Source organism: Saccopteryx bilineata, chromosome 11, assembly GCF_036850765.1.
Source record: "Saccopteryx bilineata isolate mSacBil1 chromosome 11, mSacBil1_pri_phased_curated, whole genome shotgun sequence".
In the NCBI taxonomy this organism is placed as follows: Eukaryota; Metazoa; Chordata; class Mammalia; order Chiroptera; family Emballonuridae; genus Saccopteryx; species Saccopteryx bilineata.
The window spans coordinates 32,332,886-32,349,857 of record NC_089500.1 but is presented as its reverse complement, the minus strand read 5'-3'; the positions used below and the strand labels follow the sequence as shown (position 1 = coordinate 32,349,857).

At 42.5% G+C, this 16,972-nt stretch overlaps 1 protein-coding gene across 1 annotated transcript in view; it reads left to right on the top strand.

The window, feature by feature from the left end:
* The window catches only part of ELP2 (elongator acetyltransferase complex subunit 2), a 40,373-nt gene extending 27,869 nt beyond the window's left edge, over positions 1-12,504 (top strand). The window contains exons 17-22 of the mRNA XM_066247526.1: positions 739-811; positions 4,989-5,181; positions 6,525-6,646; positions 8,141-8,274; positions 8,822-8,935; positions 11,225-12,504. Of these exons, the coding sequence (XP_066103623.1) occupies positions 739-811; positions 4,989-5,181; positions 6,525-6,646; positions 8,141-8,274; positions 8,822-8,935; positions 11,225-11,381 (793 nt within the window). The 3' untranslated portion in view covers positions 11,382-12,504. The remainder of the gene's footprint in view (positions 1-738; positions 812-4,988; positions 5,182-6,524; positions 6,647-8,140; positions 8,275-8,821; positions 8,936-11,224) is intronic.
* The last annotated feature ends 4,468 nt before the right edge of the window (positions 12,505-16,972 follow it).

The following is a 16,972-nucleotide window of genomic DNA, read 5'->3' as shown; positions in this document are numbered from 1 at the left end:
AAGTGAGATGCGCCCCAACCGGGATCCACCTGGCAACCCCATCTGGGGCTGATGCTCGAATCAGCTGAGCTATCCTCAGTGCCGGGGGCTGATGTTCGAACCAGTTGAGCTATCCTCAGTGCCCAGGGCCACACTTGAACTAATCGAGCTGCGAGAGGGGAAGAAAAAGAAAAGAGTAACATCAACCTTTCTAGCTAACATACAGTTCTTTCAGAGAGCATTAAATTTGTTTATGCAAACATTTGGAGGGCACTCTATCTAATGGTTTCTCAAGGGGTAGAGAAGCAGATGGTTGCTTCTCATGTGTGACCTGACTGGGTTTCGAACCTGGGACAACCGCACGCTGAGCTGACAATCTATCCACTGAGCCAGTTGGCCAGGGCCATATTTTTTCTTTTTTCAAAAAGTCTTTTAAGATTTCTTATTCTGTTTATTTTTCCTCCTTATGTGGTTCCCTGTCAAAACCTTTCCATGGTTTATTGTTGATTGTACTGGCTGGCTGGGGTGAAAATTTGTATTTTAATTGTTTGAATAAGTTGTATTACTTATAGGAAGCTGCCATTTTTCTCCAGTCTCTGTTTTTTTTCCTCCAAATATTTGCGTAAACAAATTTAATGCTCTCTGAAAGAACTGTATGTTAGCTAGAGGGGTTGATGCTATTCTTTTCACATTTAAAATTTTTGCAGCGTGAATATTTACAAATACAGGGCTCATGCATTTTCTCATTTTAAATTTTAGATATGGACATGGTTACGAATTATTTTGTGTTGCTTGTAACAATTCAAAGACTCTGCTTGCCTCAGCTTGTAAGGTAGGGAATTTTACTTTTTTATTCTACTTGGACACAGGTTATTTGAGTCGATAGGCTCCTCTAGGTTTGGTAGTAATTTAGTCAGAACTCTGAACGGCCACTGGTGTCTGCTTTTTCTGAATCTTGCTTTCTCAATCTCTTTTACTTTCTGTTTCATCAAAAGCGTGCAGTTGTATATTAAATCTGTTTCAGCTGCACATTTTTATTCCTGAATACTTGATTTTAACTGATTTATGCCCCAACTCAAAAATTAATGAGGCCTAACAATATGCATTTTAAATAATTGGAGTCCTGGCGAAACGGGAATGAGGAGGTGAAACTCAGAGGGCACTCTAGCTAGTGGTTTCTCAAGGACAGTCACTGGGTGCGGACTGAAGTGAGTCTCTCCAGGTGAGGCAGGGTGGTGACCTCAGCTAATCACCAGCATGTGGTACTATAGAAGAGTGCATTGCAAACATGTGCCTGAGAGACTGACCTTGAACTCACTATTCAGTATTTATCCATATGCTGCGGAGTGAAATAATATTTCTGGAGGATTGTTGGTAGGGTCTGAGACCCACATATTTCTCTAAAGTTTAGTTCCTTGTTTTAAGCATGGTGATGAGAGCTGCCAGGTTGGACGGTCCACTGTCCCTGCTTTTGCTGTGGCTACTTGCCACTGACCTGTATTGAAAGGCATCGTAAGAGACATTGCTCTGCTCTCCTGCTCCACTCCGCTTGTTTGTCCTCACTGCGAAGATGGTGCTAAAGCGCACTTCCTCCTGTTACCGGGGCCTGTGGGAAGAACAGGGCTTAGTAGCAGCAATAGCTGTGCTTCTGTTGAGCAGCTAATTTGTTTTTAGCTTTGGGCACTGTTAATCACATGATTATTTTTACTTTTTCAAGTTGGCCAGTTGTAGCAGGCATGTTCAACTTTTTGTTTTGTTAAATTTATGTACTTTTTCTATGTGTTTTATATTTTAATAATCAGTGGGAAAGAGATATGGGGACAGTGTGGCTTGGGAAGTTTAAATCAGGATGTTTGTGTAAACTCACCTGCTCAGTAGAAGGACCCACAGAAACTCCTGATGGTTTATCATCCTGACACCAACCTCAGTGTAGCTGGGTTTCTTGAATAGAAGATGCCAGCCAACATTTTGTTTTGACTGGTAAAGCAAGTGATTAGATGCATCTTTATTTTAAACTAATGTTTTTAATAGCTTTATTTAGATGTCATTAGTGTTTCATAACTTGCACTTTGAAGGTGAGTATACCTAAGAATGGAATTGCTTGATGATATGGTAGATGTATATTGAAATATTTAAGAAACTTCTGAAGTATTTTCCAAAGTGATTGTACCATTTTGCAAGCCCACCAGCAGTGTATTAGAGTTTTAGTTGCTCCACACCCTCACTAGCACTTGTTATGGTCAATAGTTAACAATTCTGATAGGTGTATAATATTTCGTTGTGGTTCTAATTTGCATTTCCCTAATGACTAATGATGTTGATCATTTGATCATGTGCTAATGTTTTATTTATGTATCTTTTTTGATGAAACATATTCAAATCTCTTGTCTTTTTTATATTGGATTGTTTTCTTATTACTGAATTTGGAAAGTGTTGTTTTTTTTTTTGTTTGTTTGTTTGTTTTCATTTTTCTGAAGCTGGAAACAGGGAGAGACAGTCAGACAGACTCCCGCATGCACCCGACCGGGATCCACCCGGCACGCCCACCAGGGGCGGTGCTCTGCCCCCCAGGGGGCGATGCTCTGCCCATCCTGGGCGTCGCCATATTGCGACCAGAGCCACTCTAGCGCCTGAGGCAGAGGCCACAGAGCCATGCCCAGCGCCCGGCCATCTTTGCTCCAATGGAGCCTTGGCTGCGGGAGGGGAAGAGAGAGACAGAGAGGAAAGCGCGGCGGAGGGGTGGAGAAGCAAATGGGCGCTTCTCCTATGTGCCCTGGCCGGGAATCGAACCCGGGTCCTCCGCACGCTAGGCCGACGCTCTACCGCTGAGCCAACCGGCCAGGGCGGAAAGTATTTTTTATATACACTACCACCTCTCAGATATATACTATATAGATTATTACTCCCTGTGGCTTTTGTTTCATTTTCCTAAGAGTATTTTTCAAAGAGCAGAAGTTGTACAGTTTGGTAAAGTCTAACTTACCGCTTTATTTCCATATTTGTGTTTTAATACACCTCTTTGGTGCAATAAATTTTCTTCTAAACATTGTTTTTGAGCCATTCTGCAAATTTCTAATATGTTATATTTTCATTTTCATTTCATTAAAAATACTTTCTATATTCCTTTGATTTTTGACTTTGACTTATAGTTTATTTTGAAATGTATTATTTTGTTTCCATATGCCAAGTGTTTCCTATTTGTCTTTGTTACTGATTTCTGATTTCATTTCATTGTGGTCAGAGAAAAACTATGATGTGAATCTTTTAAAATTTAATCTTGGTAAGTTTCCATGTTCACTTTGAAAAGAATGGATTCTATTTCTGTTGGGTGGAGTGTCCTGAAAATATGAAAGTATTATTCAGTTTTTATCCTTTCAGTTTTATTGAGAGTAGCATTTTGAAATCTCTGACTGTTATTGTAGACTTTTCTTTTAATCCTTGCAATTCAACTAGTTTTTACTTTATGTGTTTTGAAGCTCTGTTGTTAAAACATTTTTAATCATTATGTTTTCTTGATTAATTGGCCCTCTTTAATTTCTAGTAATACTTTATGTTCTGAAATCTACTTTGCGGTTAATATAGCCATTCCAGCTTTCTTTTGAATAGTGCTTGAATTATATTATCTTTTACCATCATTTTACTTTTAAGCTACTATGTTTTATTTTATTTCCAGTGGGTTTTTCGGGGACAGTATATAGTTTAGTCTTGTTTTTTTTACTCATCTTGATAATCTTTAATTTTAATAGGGGTTTTATTAGGACCATTTATATTTAATGTCATAATTGATGTGGCTGGATTTAAATCTGTCATCTTGCTGTTTGTTTTCTACTTGATCCATCTGTTCTTTGTTCTATTTTACTTATATTGGATTAACTGATTACTTTTTATGATTTTACTTTATTTTGTTTGATTAGTAGATAAAACTTTTTGTTGTGTTATTTTATTGGTTGTTTTACATTTTATAGTATACATCTTCAGTTTACTATGGCCTACCTTCAAGTAATAGTCCACTATTTTATATACAACTAAAGAACTTTACAGAATTACACTTTTATTTTCCTCTACTTTGTGGTATTGTTGTACATTTTACTTATTCATAGAAATCCCATAACATATTGTTATAATTTTTGTTTTGACCTTTTATCTTTTAAAGAGACTTATATAATAAAAAAATTACTGCCTGGCTTGTGGTGGCGCAGTGGATAAAGCGTCAACCTGGAAACACTGAGGTTGCCGGTTCAAAATCCTGGCTTGCCTGGTCAAGGCACATATGGGAGTTGATGCTTCCTGCTCCTCCCTCTTCTCTCTCTCCCCCCCCCCCTAAAATGAATAAATAATAAAAATTAAAATCTTAAAAAAAAAATTACTATCAGGTACTATGTTCCTTCTGCCTAAAGGCTATTCTTTAACATTTTTTGTTAGCCATGAATTATCTTTTCAGATTTTGTTTATCTGAAAAATATGTATTTATTCATTTTTGAATACTATTTCTGGTGAGTGAAGAATTACTGTTTTCCTTCCATGTATTAAAATGTTGCTCCATGTTCTCTGACCTGCTTTGTCCCTAAGTCTGCTGCACTCTGTCTTGTTCCCCCTCCGACTGCAGCCCCGGATTTATTGCTGGTTTACGATTGGATTGTGGTTGGTGTTGTTTTCTTCCTGTTGCTGGGTCTGTAGGTGTCTTGGCTTCATCCAATTTGGAAAGTTTCCAACTGTTATCTTTTTAAGTATTTTTTCTTGCTATTTTTTTTCCGGTGGCTCCACTTACACCCTGTTGTAATTAACTGCTGGAAGTTGTCATAGAGTTTGATAATGCTCTTTTTTCCCCTACTCTGGTTCATTTTCTCTCTCAAGCATCAGTGCTCTTTGTTTCCAGCTGTCTCAGCTTTGGAATGCCATCATCTTCATGTACTGTGTCTGGAGTTTTCGTTTTTTCACATAGTAAATCTGATCCCTGTTACTACACCTTGCCTAGAAGTGTCTTTAAACTATTGTCTCCTCTCCTGTAGGCAGCTAGGAAAGAGCATGCTGCCATCATTCTTTGGAATACTGCATCTTGGAAACAGGTGCAGAACTTAGTTTTTCACAGTTTGACTGTCACACAGATGGCCTTCTCACCTAATGACAAGTTCTTACTAGCTGTTTCCAGAGATCGGACCTGGTCACTGTGGAAGAGGCAGGACACAATCTCACCTGAGTTAGGTAAGAACAGTTTCTGATTGGGAAGATTATTAGTAAGGCAGTTACATCCGTTTTGTCTACCTTGAACATTTGTTGGGTAAAGAAAAACACTCTTATAATTGAGGAAGACTCAACCTTACTTGTAAGATTTAAATGCAGGTGGTCTTTGAGTTGACTTCCTTGTGATTATATAGTCAGGTTGGCATATGTTCAGATGTCTCAGTTAAATAGAAAAATCTATATGTAGGAAATTGAGATTTAGCAGATGGTTATAGAATGCCCCCATAAAACCAAATGGATGGCATATTCCAGGCTAGGCATTTATGGAACGGGAATAATGAAGATACAATTAAATTCAAAAGACCATTATCTTTACACTTTTCCTACCCACTCCTGTCACTTTGATAGTTGGAAGGGTGTTTTAGGTATCCATCTGTGAATAACATGACCCCAGGCAAGATGTTAACATATTTACCTACATTTTACACTGAGCCTGGCATAAATTGAAAAAAATAGAGGGAAAAAAGCTTTGTGTTTTTTCAGCAGTGGTCATTCCTGTTCGCCCAGTTTTTTTGGGTAAAATCCACAGTGTTTAAAGTATCTCTGTGTTGTTTATTCCTGCTTTTTAATTTTTCCATTGCTGTAGCCTGGATGCTGTTTGAGCCTGTGCTGTTTCTAGTCCCTTGGCTTCTTGTCTTAGAGATACCAGGAACTATGTCACACATTGGGCAGTTTGTGTTAGAGCAGACTTAATTTCTCTTTCAACTAACTAGTTATTTCCTAACATGCAGCCTTTACTTTTAAAAAAGTTAAAATACTAGTAACATATCCATTGATCTGTATCTTTATGAATTATGGATTAATAGCTATCTTCCTCTTCCCTCCTCATAAGCAGTTGTGTACTTTAGGATTAGTCCATGTAAGGGCTAGAAGTTATCTTATATTTAAATATTACAAGGGAAAAGATTACGTTTGGGGTTTTTTTTAAACAACATTTAAGGGTGCATTAATCTTTTTCCATAGCTTAATACACAAATTTAGCTACTTCCCAAGGAAGGTTAAATTTAAATTGCATCAGGCATCTTCTATAGGCAGAGATTGAACCTTTGGCTAAGTGCCTGGAAGATGTTTGTCATTAGTTACTAGTGAGTGACTAGTCAATATAAAATTATTCCCTACTAGAAAAATAACAGTATTCCCATAGCCTCTGGTAAGGGGTTAGTGGCCTAGCCTTGGTCTCTTGCAAAAGTCAGCATATGTAAATTGAATACTAAATTACCTGATGTATGTGGCACTTAGACATAGCTTTTTAACAAGCGAAAGAAAACAGCTTTCTCTGCTTTGTGTGTATGTGTTTCTTTCAGACCCAATTTTCAGTCTCTTTGCCTTCACCAACAAAGTCACTGCTGTGCACAGTAGAATTATTTGGTCTTGTGATTGGAGTCCTGATAGCAGGTTTTTCTTCACTGGAAGTCGAGACAAAAAGGTGATATTTCTTTAACTTGATATTTTTTTAAATGTAAAATATTATCACAGGTATGTTTGGATAGAAACCACATAATCCTGACTTTAATATGTGTTTCATATGTATGCATAAAATGTATTTTCTTGTTAAACACTCTAAGTACATTTCTCTGGATTCTCAGATAAAACAAGACCTTTCAGACATATGACCTGTATCTGATGGCCCCAGTGGGAGAAAAGTAGTAAATGAAGTGGATTAAGACTAAGAAAGTTAGAAGCAGGAGCAGGGCAAGGGGGCATAAGGAGGAAAACAGTTTCTACTTTTCTTTTTTATACTTTAGTGAATGAAATTCTTTTCTATAATGAATATTACCTTTTCATTCAGTGGTGAGAGTGGGTGTGTGTGTGAGATCCAAGCTTTCCAAAAACCAGAGTCAGTGAGCTAGCAGTAGGTTCTTGACCTGACCCTATTCTCTGGGAAATACTCACCTGGCTCCTGGTCTTTCCTGTTTTTGTGCTTTTTATTTCCTCTCTCCGCAGTTCCTGCAGACCAGGGGTGGCAAGGCAGTTTAGCGCTTCCTTTCCCCCTCTTGCCCCTTCCAGTCCTAGTCATGGTACAAACTATTGAAGTGGGGGGCCAGCATGGGCATGTTGTCACTCAGCCACTGAAATATATGTCCCTAAAACACTTTTCCTCAGCCTTTTACTTCCATTCACTTGCCGGTTTAATTCTGTTTGCTTACACACTGCCCCTGCCCAGGAAGCAGGACTGCTTCTGCCCTTCGCAGCCACGCCCAGCAGTGGGTGGCCCAGCAGTAGGTGGCCCAGCTGTGGCTCTCAGGGATACATCGGGGCTGGAACAGACAAGGCGTCATCCGCTGCGCATGCTCTGAAAAGCTCTTCCACTTGCTAGAGCAGGGCCTTCCGCTTGGAATCCTGCTTTGGTCCGGCATTTTGCAGTTATTATCCACTTCACTTCCCTCTCCATTTTTTGTGACCAGTCTCACCCCTGAGGCATGAGTTTCCAGGGAAGCCTCATGTCTTATGTGGAGTATCCTCAAGGGTAGGGCCTCTTGACAGCTGGGCTGATTGATGCCTTGAGCAGTGGGTAGTGTAGAGAAAAAGCCTGGGACTTAATTGGTCCCCATACATCTTGTGGTAACTTCTTGGGTAGCTGCATGAGCCCCTCTGTGAGGACATGATCAGTTGTAGCTTACTGGATCGGAACTGGTTTCCTGAGTGTAAAGTGCATGCCAGGGACCCCCTGGCAGGCACAGTCTGTCTTTGGATGGTGCAGTTATGTAGTCGAGGTCTTAGAGACTTGTGTGTCTGCTACACTGTCGTTTCTCTGTGACTTAAGAGCTTAAAGTGCTCTTAAGTCCTGGAACAAAAATGTAAATGCTGGATTTTTTGATTGCCAGAGAAAATATTTTTGCTTTATCTATGCCATTGAAGCCCTCTAATGCATTGCTAGAAACCTTGCAAAGCTTTACAGAGTTTGATCTGTCTGTGCTAGGTGGTAGTTTGGGGTGAGTGCAACTCCAGTGATGACTCCGTCGAGCACAGCATTGGCCCCTGCTCCTCTGTTCTGGACGTGGGTGGGCCTGTGACCGCAGTTAGCATCTGCCCAGTGCTTAACCCTTCCCAGCGGTAAGTCTCCGTGTGGGACTTCCTTGTATGTTTTCTCTAAGAAGACCACTTGGTTTCTCAATATATAGCTTTTTCATACTTTCTTTCATGGGTTCTCTTAGCTTTCAAGCTGCCGTTTTTTTTCATAATGCTTATATTGCTCATAAGACTTTTTTAAATTGATAGAACTTGATGATATTCAAAGTGGTAAAAGGGAGGTTGGGAGTGTGGCTCAGAGGTTCCTACTTCACCAAATTCAGGACTGGGGTGCTTTCAGTGTAATTAGTGTCTTCAGCAGAACGAGGGCCCCTGCAGCCAGCCAGGGAAACTGGTTCTTGGGCTTTGCCAGTGGAAGACAGAGGTGTAACTGGGCACCCTTGGTGGAGAAGAGGCTCCTTGAGGGCACAGTCCAGCAGTGTACCTTATTCTGGGCTGGTAGTTTTAAACAGAGGGCTTTGTAAGCAAGCGGCAGTTGGGAACCCTGTGAAGAACTCCTTTATAGGGATGATGGGGATAACAGAAATGCATGCTAAATTAATAACGGCCTTCCTCCCTCCCTTCAAAACAGCTACATTGTTGCGGTAGGATTAGAGTGTGGAAAGATTTGTTTGTACACCTGGAAAAAGACTGATCAAGTTCCAGAAGTCAATGATTGGGCCCACTGTGTAGACACAAGTCAAAGGTATTTTCTTCCTATTTTTGTTTCCATTAGACTTAGAAATCTGAAATCTTTAGCAGCAAATTTGATGCCACATTTGCATGGAGAAGGACACATTTTATTGTGCTTACCACTGAGTGGTACCTGTGTTCTTTGTTATAATCTCATATTATAACTCTGTTGCGCTTGGTTTTGAAAGCTTGCTTGACCAAATTACTTGTTTGCATAATATTGTCTATAGATATAACACATTTGATAAAGGTGATTTTCATAATGATGTGTTTTAGAATTTGATAAATATTGATTCAAAATGTTGGTGATTTTTTGAAATACCATTGATTGTGTTTTGGTGGTGTTTGAACACTTCAGCTCAGGTCCTGCAATGGAGCAAACTGTCAAGTGCTCCTCAAGGTCCTGTGACTGGCTTTGATCAAGCATAGTAATTTGAGCTGCAGGCCCTGGAAACGGGCCTTTGCCACACGAGCTGGCTTAGAGTACCTGCTCTTTACAGTGTCCTCCCCACCTCCACCTGCCGAGACAGCAGGGATCATTTTTTAATCTATTATTTTTTTTTACCCATTTTACTCTTTTTATTTTATTTTATTTTATTTTATTTATTTATTTATTTATTTATTTATTTATTTATTTATTTATTACATAGACAGAGAGTGAGTCAGAGAGAGGGATAGACAGGGACAGACAGAAACAGAGAGAGATGAGAAGCATCAATCATTAGTTTTTCATTGCGCGCTGCGACACCTTAGTTGTTCATTAATTGCTTTCTCATATGTGCCTTGACTGCGGGCCTTCAGCAGACCGAGTAACCCCTTGTTGGACCCAGCGACCTTGGGTTCAAGCTGGTGGGCTTTTGCTCAAGCCAGGTGAGCTCGCACCCAAGCTGGTGACCTCGGGGTCTCGAACCTGGGTCCTCTGCATCCCAGTCCAACGCTCTATCCACTGCGCCACCGCCTGGTCAGGCCTTTTTTTAAAGCTTATCTCCAAATGACAACTGTTTTCAGTAATCGAATTCATCCTCACACAAAGATGAGCTGGCATTGGCAGTACTCAGGTCACAGCCTGCGCACCATGACAACACAAAGCACTCCTGTGGGAGGAGCTAGGGAAGCGGGTGCACAGGAGCTCTCCGCCCCTTGCAGGGCTCACAGTCATTTGTGTGCATAGGTTCTGCTGTGCTGATTTAAAATGTGTTGCATACTTACGATTCTGCTTTAATGCTACCTCAGAACCTGAGAGTGCATCTGGACAAAGGGACTCTCAGCTCTTGAAAATATGTGTGCTGTGTTTAAAATCTAAGATTTTCACTTCATTCCCTTTTTGCTTGGAGGTCTAATTGGAAGGTTAAATTTACAGAGGATGTTTTCATCAAAATTTATGAATAATCTGTGTTTGGGAGTATTGCAGGTGTGTTATGTGGTGGGAATGTGCACTGATATGAGCATCTTGCTCAAGGTCATGCAGTTGAACGTCACATTGGAGACCAAGATTCTTTCATTGAACAGTTTATTAAACCTTTCACTGTTTGTCCTTACCCAGCAGAAAGAGTGTAAGAGTCCACCCACGTCATAGGGATGTCAAAAGAATAAAATCTAGAGTATGTTGCTAAGTTGGAATTCTCAAAGAAACATATTTAGTAAAGTTATCTGAAAGGCTGATTTTATTATTTTTTATTTTTTTGTGACAGAGGGACAGACAGGAAGGGAGAGAGACGAGAAGCATCAGCCCTTCGTTGCAGCACCCTAGTTGTTCATTGACTGCCCTCCCACATGTGCAGTGACCAGGTTGCTACAGCAGACCGAGTGACCCCTAGCTCAAGCCAGCAACCTTGGGCTCAAGCTGGTGAGCCTTGCTCAAACCAGATGAACCTGCGCTCAAGTTGGCGACCTCGGGGTCTCGAACCTGGGTCATCCGTGTCCCAGTCTGACGCTGTATCCACTGCGCCACTGCCTGGTCAGGCTGAAAGGCCGATTTTAATAGTGTCATGAATTCCACTGACCATTAAAACAAAAATTGATGGAAATTCAGTCTTTTTCTTGCTCTTTTTGGTGATATCTTGAGGCAGTAAATTAGAGATTGACAGCTTTAAAGCAAAAGTGTTTTCATAAAATTGCTAAAATATTAGTGATGGTATTTTAAAACCTCTATATTTTGATGTACAGTTTGACTTCCATTTAGGTCGACAATATTAATAGTAAGAGTATGCTAGAGTTAAATTAATGTGTAGGTAATCACCCAGTAAAATATTTTGTAGTCATGGCATACATTCATTTCATGCTTTCTCTATCTTTGTTTTAGCCAAAGCCATACACTTGCTATCAGAAAATTATGCTGGAAGAATTGTGATGGAGAAACTGAACAGCAGGAAGCAGAAGGCGCTGAGTGGTTACATTTTGCAAGTTGTGGTGAAGATCATACTGTGAAAATACACAGAGTGAACCGAGGTGCTCTGTAACAGACTTACTAACTACTAACATATAGTCAGTGGGGTCTTAAAGTATTTGTCATGTAAATAGTGGACCTGTCTTTACTTCATGATTTCATTGAGTTTCATCTTTAAGTCCTATAGTAGTATTAGTTTGGGTCACAGACCCTTTGAAATCTGATGAAAGCTTTAAAATTGTTTTATATGCCAACACTCTCAAAACCTGGCCCAGACTTTCAGGGATTCAGACCTGATCCATGCATTCCAGATAAGAACCCCTGTTCTTTCTCCATGACCAAACTTGCCTCGTTGTGTGTATTATGTTGGGTCTTGTCTTTTCATATGCCCCTCTTTGGGACATTTTACTATTTATTACCTTCTTCAGAGGGAGAGCATAGAAAATAAAAAAAGATAAAAGCCAGATGACTTGATTTTTATGTCAACAGTTTTTATAAGTAGACCACACAAAGTGGGGTCTTGACCCCTACTTCTCAGCACACACCACCCATTCTGGGAGTTTGGCAGGCGGTTGGGAATTTGAACTGCAGTTTCAAATTTGACTTAAAGGAGAAAATCCGAACATTTAATTTGATAGATGTAAGGGCTCAAAAGTCAAGCTCTGAGTTACTTTATGTGAAGTCATAAGTGAGTCTTGAGAGTAAAGGATGTTCCCCGGGAGAATGAGTCGTGGGAGCAGAGGGCAGGTGCTGGAAGCAGAATGTTGGGTGTGCCAGCTGAGAGCTGGGAGGTGGCACAGGAATTGGGAGTTGGGAGGAGCTGGGAGGAGAGAAGTTAAGAGGGGGTGTGAGAGGTACTATAAAGACTAGTGTGAGAGTGGAGGTTTGCCCTGCCCTCTTGGAAATTGCAGTCATCTGGCAAATTGTCAATTAAGTGAATATTGTATATAATAAATATGCTAAAAGATTATAGGTGAGGAGTTTATGCCATTTAGATTTCTTGGTGGGAGTTTATGCCATTATCTAATGTGACATCTTGCTTCCAAAAGAGTTAAGCGATAGTTTGTCCAAATGGAGGTTTCTAGACAAGCATTATCCAGTATTTCTTAGTACAGTAAAAATATAATGTGAGCTACATATGTAATTAAAAAATTCCTAGTAGTTGCATAATAAAAGTAAAAAAAAATTAGGTAAAATATTTTAACGACACACTTGTTTTTTTGTGTGTGTGTTTTTTTGTATTTTTCTGAAGCTAGAAACGGGGAGAGACAGACAGACTCCCGCATGCGCCCGACTGGGATCCACCCAACACACCCACCAGGGGCGATGCTCTGCCCCTCCAGGGCGTCACTCTGCCACGACCAGAGCCACTCTAGCGGCTGGGGGGGCAGAGGCCAAGGAGCCATCCCCAGCGCCCGGGCCATCCTTGCTCCCGTGGAGCCTCGGCTGCGGGAGGGGAAGAGAGAGACAGAGAGGAAGGAGAGGGGGAGGGGTGGAGAAGCAGATGGGCGCTTCTCCTGTGTGCCCTGGCCAGGAATCGAACCCGGGACTCCTGCACACCAGGCTGACGCTCTACCACTGAGCCAACCGGCCAGGGTCACGACACACTTGTTTTAACCCAGTATATCCAAAACAGTATTATTTCAACGTATCAGTATAAAAGATTATTGATTACATTTTGTACAATATAAAATGCATCTTACACTTAGAGCCCATCTCAGTTCTGACTAGCTACAGTTCAAGTGCTCAGTAGCCACGTGTGGCTAGTGGCCATCCATATTTGCAGTTCTAGACGATTGGGTTTGTATAAACTTCTTTTCAAGCATGTGTGTGTGCATGCATGCATGCACCAAGGCAGTGAGCACCTGAGCTTCCCAACCTCGGAAGCCAGGGCACCCTGAACCACTGTTCCCTTGCTGTCAGCTGAAGGAGCTGAGTCTCGAACCCCATTGGCACACAGATTCTTCAGATCCCGTGTATGCTGGATTCCAGAGCAGGTTCGGTGGACTTGGTCCTTTAGAGCTTTTTCCAGCAGAGAACTCAACCCTCAAAGTTTCCCTGAAAGCGGGCCTGGTCTTGGAGAGTCTTGAGTTCATGGTTGGTTATTGTTTTGTTAGTTGAGTTTGTGGATAGACAGTTTTCCCAAGTTGTCCTGAAGCATCTTCCTCAGTAATCACCTGGGTAATTCAGTTGAGTAAGCATTCAGAGGACTTGTTGTACCCTTGGGCGGCCTGCGTTGTAATTTATACAAGTACAGTGTAATATTATATACACAGGTCATAATCTGCTGAAGGAACATCCTTTGAACCATATTGTAGCAATTCGTAACATCTAAAGCCAAAAGGCAGTCTTAGAACTTTGCTCCCGAGCAGCTGAGGAATATTTCAGAATCTCCAACCTTCTCTTCTCCATTGCCCTGATATCTCATTTCACTGACCGGCACAGCACAAAGTCCAGATTGATGCCACGCGCTGGGTGTTCTGACCTACAGAACTTTCCTGGACACAGAAGAGGTAATTGGGCTGCTGTTCCAAGTACATACTTGCATTGGACAGCAAGGAAGCAAATCACTGTCTTCCCAATAGCCTCTGGGAAGCAGAGTTGATTACTGGTTCCAGAGGGAGAATGTGGGACCTGGAGATTGCACCTTCAGGAATGAAGTAAAAGGGCAGAATCTCTCTGTTTAAATAAGAGATTCTAACCGTCATAGAAAATCCTGGGTCGTCTGTAAGAGATATACAAGGCCTTCTACCCACTTTTGTACAAATTTTATATATTTCTCAAGGCATTTGAGGTGAGGTTCGGAACCTGGACTTAAGTAATCAGAAGTGCATTGGAATCCTGGCTCACACTGGCCATAGCTGAGGGTAAACGTTACCTTTATCCACACCGTTCTGCTTTTTCTCCATGGCCAAAAGTAGTCTTGTGGATATCTCAAGAGAAACCGGGAAATGAAATCTTAATTGTAGGTAGTCATGTGTTCAGCTAAGAATTAAGGTGCTTTTTCTGGCTAGTCTCATTTTATAAAACATAACCATCTCGTAGTGTTGTTTTGAGGATTAAATGAGTTGATGCATGAAAAACACTAGCCCAGGGTCTGGATATATATAAGATACCAGTAATTGGTAACTGTTACTCTTTAAAATTAAAGCTCAACCTATGTTGCCTCCATAGGGCCTTTATTAACCCCTTTTTCAAGTATTCTTTCCTTTCTCTGAATTTCATATTTTATTCTTATTTTCTTTAATGGCACTTGTCATTCCTATCTTTTATTTATGTGTGTCTTAGGCTGTGTCAGTTAGATGCTTTTTGTGATAAGAAAGTTTGTCTCGGAATAATAATGGGAGTTACAGTCGCACATAACTGAAGAGACCCCAGTGGTAAGACAAAGCTCAGGTACAGTTTAAGTAAGGCGCACTATTTCCCTTCTCTGACTCCCTCAGCTCTGTCCTCTCTGTGTGTCAGTGTTCATTTAAAGCTGCCCTCCTTCGTGGGTGAAAGCAGTTCCCAAGGTGAGAGGTTTCCTTGCTCATATCAAAGAGAATACTGCACTTTAAACATTAAAGTCCCTAGCTTTACTCTGGCCTGACCATCCTGGACGAAGCATAGCTGGCAGGAGAAAACCACATATCGAGTGCCCATCTGATGTACCAAGAGCCATGAGATGACTGTTCTGGAGCTGGGGGCAGGGTTGGTCCCATTAGGACCATGTGGCTGCTCCATACAGGGCGTTCCAAAGCAAAATTGGTGGGCAGCCCATGGAAGCTCTCTTGACAAGCCCACTGAAGCCTGAGCATCTGGGCATCAGATTTGTCCTGTTTGCCCCAGCATCTAAATGTGTTCCCCAGCATCTAAATGTGTTGTCAAATATTTGGTGAATTCAAGGATAAGTTTGACAACATAGACGGCTGCCTGGTGGAGGAAGCATTCTCCAATGTAACCCACCATTCAGTAAATAGAATTGTCTGATGTGTTCCCTATCTTGGTAGGATAAAGGGGCAGGAGGCAAAGAGCAGGAGGAAGGAGTCAACACAGAAGGGACCAAGAGAGGGGTGGCTTGCCCAGTGGACCTTCCCCTGAATGAACACAGGGAGATGCCCATCCCCCCAAAAAACAGCCTTGGGAGGTCCCTGCTCTGGGTCCACCCACTCTCCTGTGGTCTGCCTAGTTCTGGTGGGGTTTTGTTTTGAACATTATGGGTTTAGATATAATGGAGCCTTGTTTCCAACCATGTCATGATTCTGAGCTGCCCTTTTAGCTTCTATTCACAGAAAAGGTCTGCCATTCTAGGGGAAGGAGTTCCCTGGGGTTTCTAGTTTGTCTTCCCACTGCTCTCAAGAAGTTGCTACCAGAGCTTGTACTCTGACAGGTTTTGGAGAGACACATGCTCTATTGCTGTCTCTCTAACTACTTCCTGCTGTGCAGGCCGTCTTCTGATTTCTCAGGTACCAGAATATCTAGGTCAGCAGGTTCTTGTTGTTAGGGAGGTAGGCATTTCACTCTAGCAAGGAAGTACTAATTAAGTTCATTATCCAAGCCAAATTCCGCCTCCTTTTTTTTTTTTTTTTTTGCATTTTTCTGAAGCTGGAAACAGGGAGAGACAGTCAGACAGACTCCCGCATGCGCCCGACCGGGATCCACCCGGCACGCCCACCAGGGGGCGATGCTCTGCCCATCCTGGGCGTCGCCATGTTGCGACCCTCCTGGGTGTCGCCATGTTGTGACCAGAGCCACTCTAGCGCCTGGGGCAGAGGCCACAGAGCCATCCCCAGCGCCCGGCCATCTTTGCTCCAATGGAGCCTTGGCTGCGGGAGGGGAAGAGAGAGACAGAGAGGAAGGCGCGGCGGAGGGGTGGAGAAGCAAATGGGCGCTTCTCCTATGTGCCCTGGCCGGGAATCGAACCCGGGTCCTCCGCACGCTAGGCCGACGCTCTACCGCTGAGCCAACCGGCCAGGGCCCGCCTCCTTTGAACACCCACCTCCCATCCCAAGTACTTGGTAGGAAATTTGATCCATTATAATTGCAGCCTATAGTTACCTCCATGATCATGAGGTCTGGGGTTTAAGCCAGTGGGAAAACCTCTACTTTCCCTCCCCATTTAAGACTTGGCCATTATAATGGAGCCCCCTCCCGTCCTCACTGAGATAACCCCGCATATGACCTAACCAACAAGTTCAGTGCCTGGCTGAGTCCTTCAGCCTTAGCTCCTGCGAAGGCACTTTCCTTTGGCTCTCACCCATCAGTGGCACGGGCAGGTGCCCCTTAATTGTCACTATCCCCAGGGCTCTGCCCTATTCCTGAACACCCCAGAGCTCCTGGGATGACCCCTCCCATGAGTTGTCTCTCCAACCCAGGACACTGTCCTTCCTGAACCCTGGGCCTGAATCTCCACCTAGACATTCTGAACTGCACTTCACCTTGTCTGCCTGTGCCTGGGCCACCATCTCCCTGCATCCACCCAGTCCCCCAATCTGACAGCTCAGTGTCACCCAGAGCCTTCAGCACCGTCCTGGCCTCTGGTCAGCCCTCCTTGCTCCTCACCAGGACTCCTGCCCGGCCTCTGATGGGCAGCACTGCCTGCCGCCTGCCCACACCGTGCCCTCAGTGCTGCCACAGTGGCAGACACAGCACTGATGCAGCCACTGTCCTGATGGTGCCCAGATC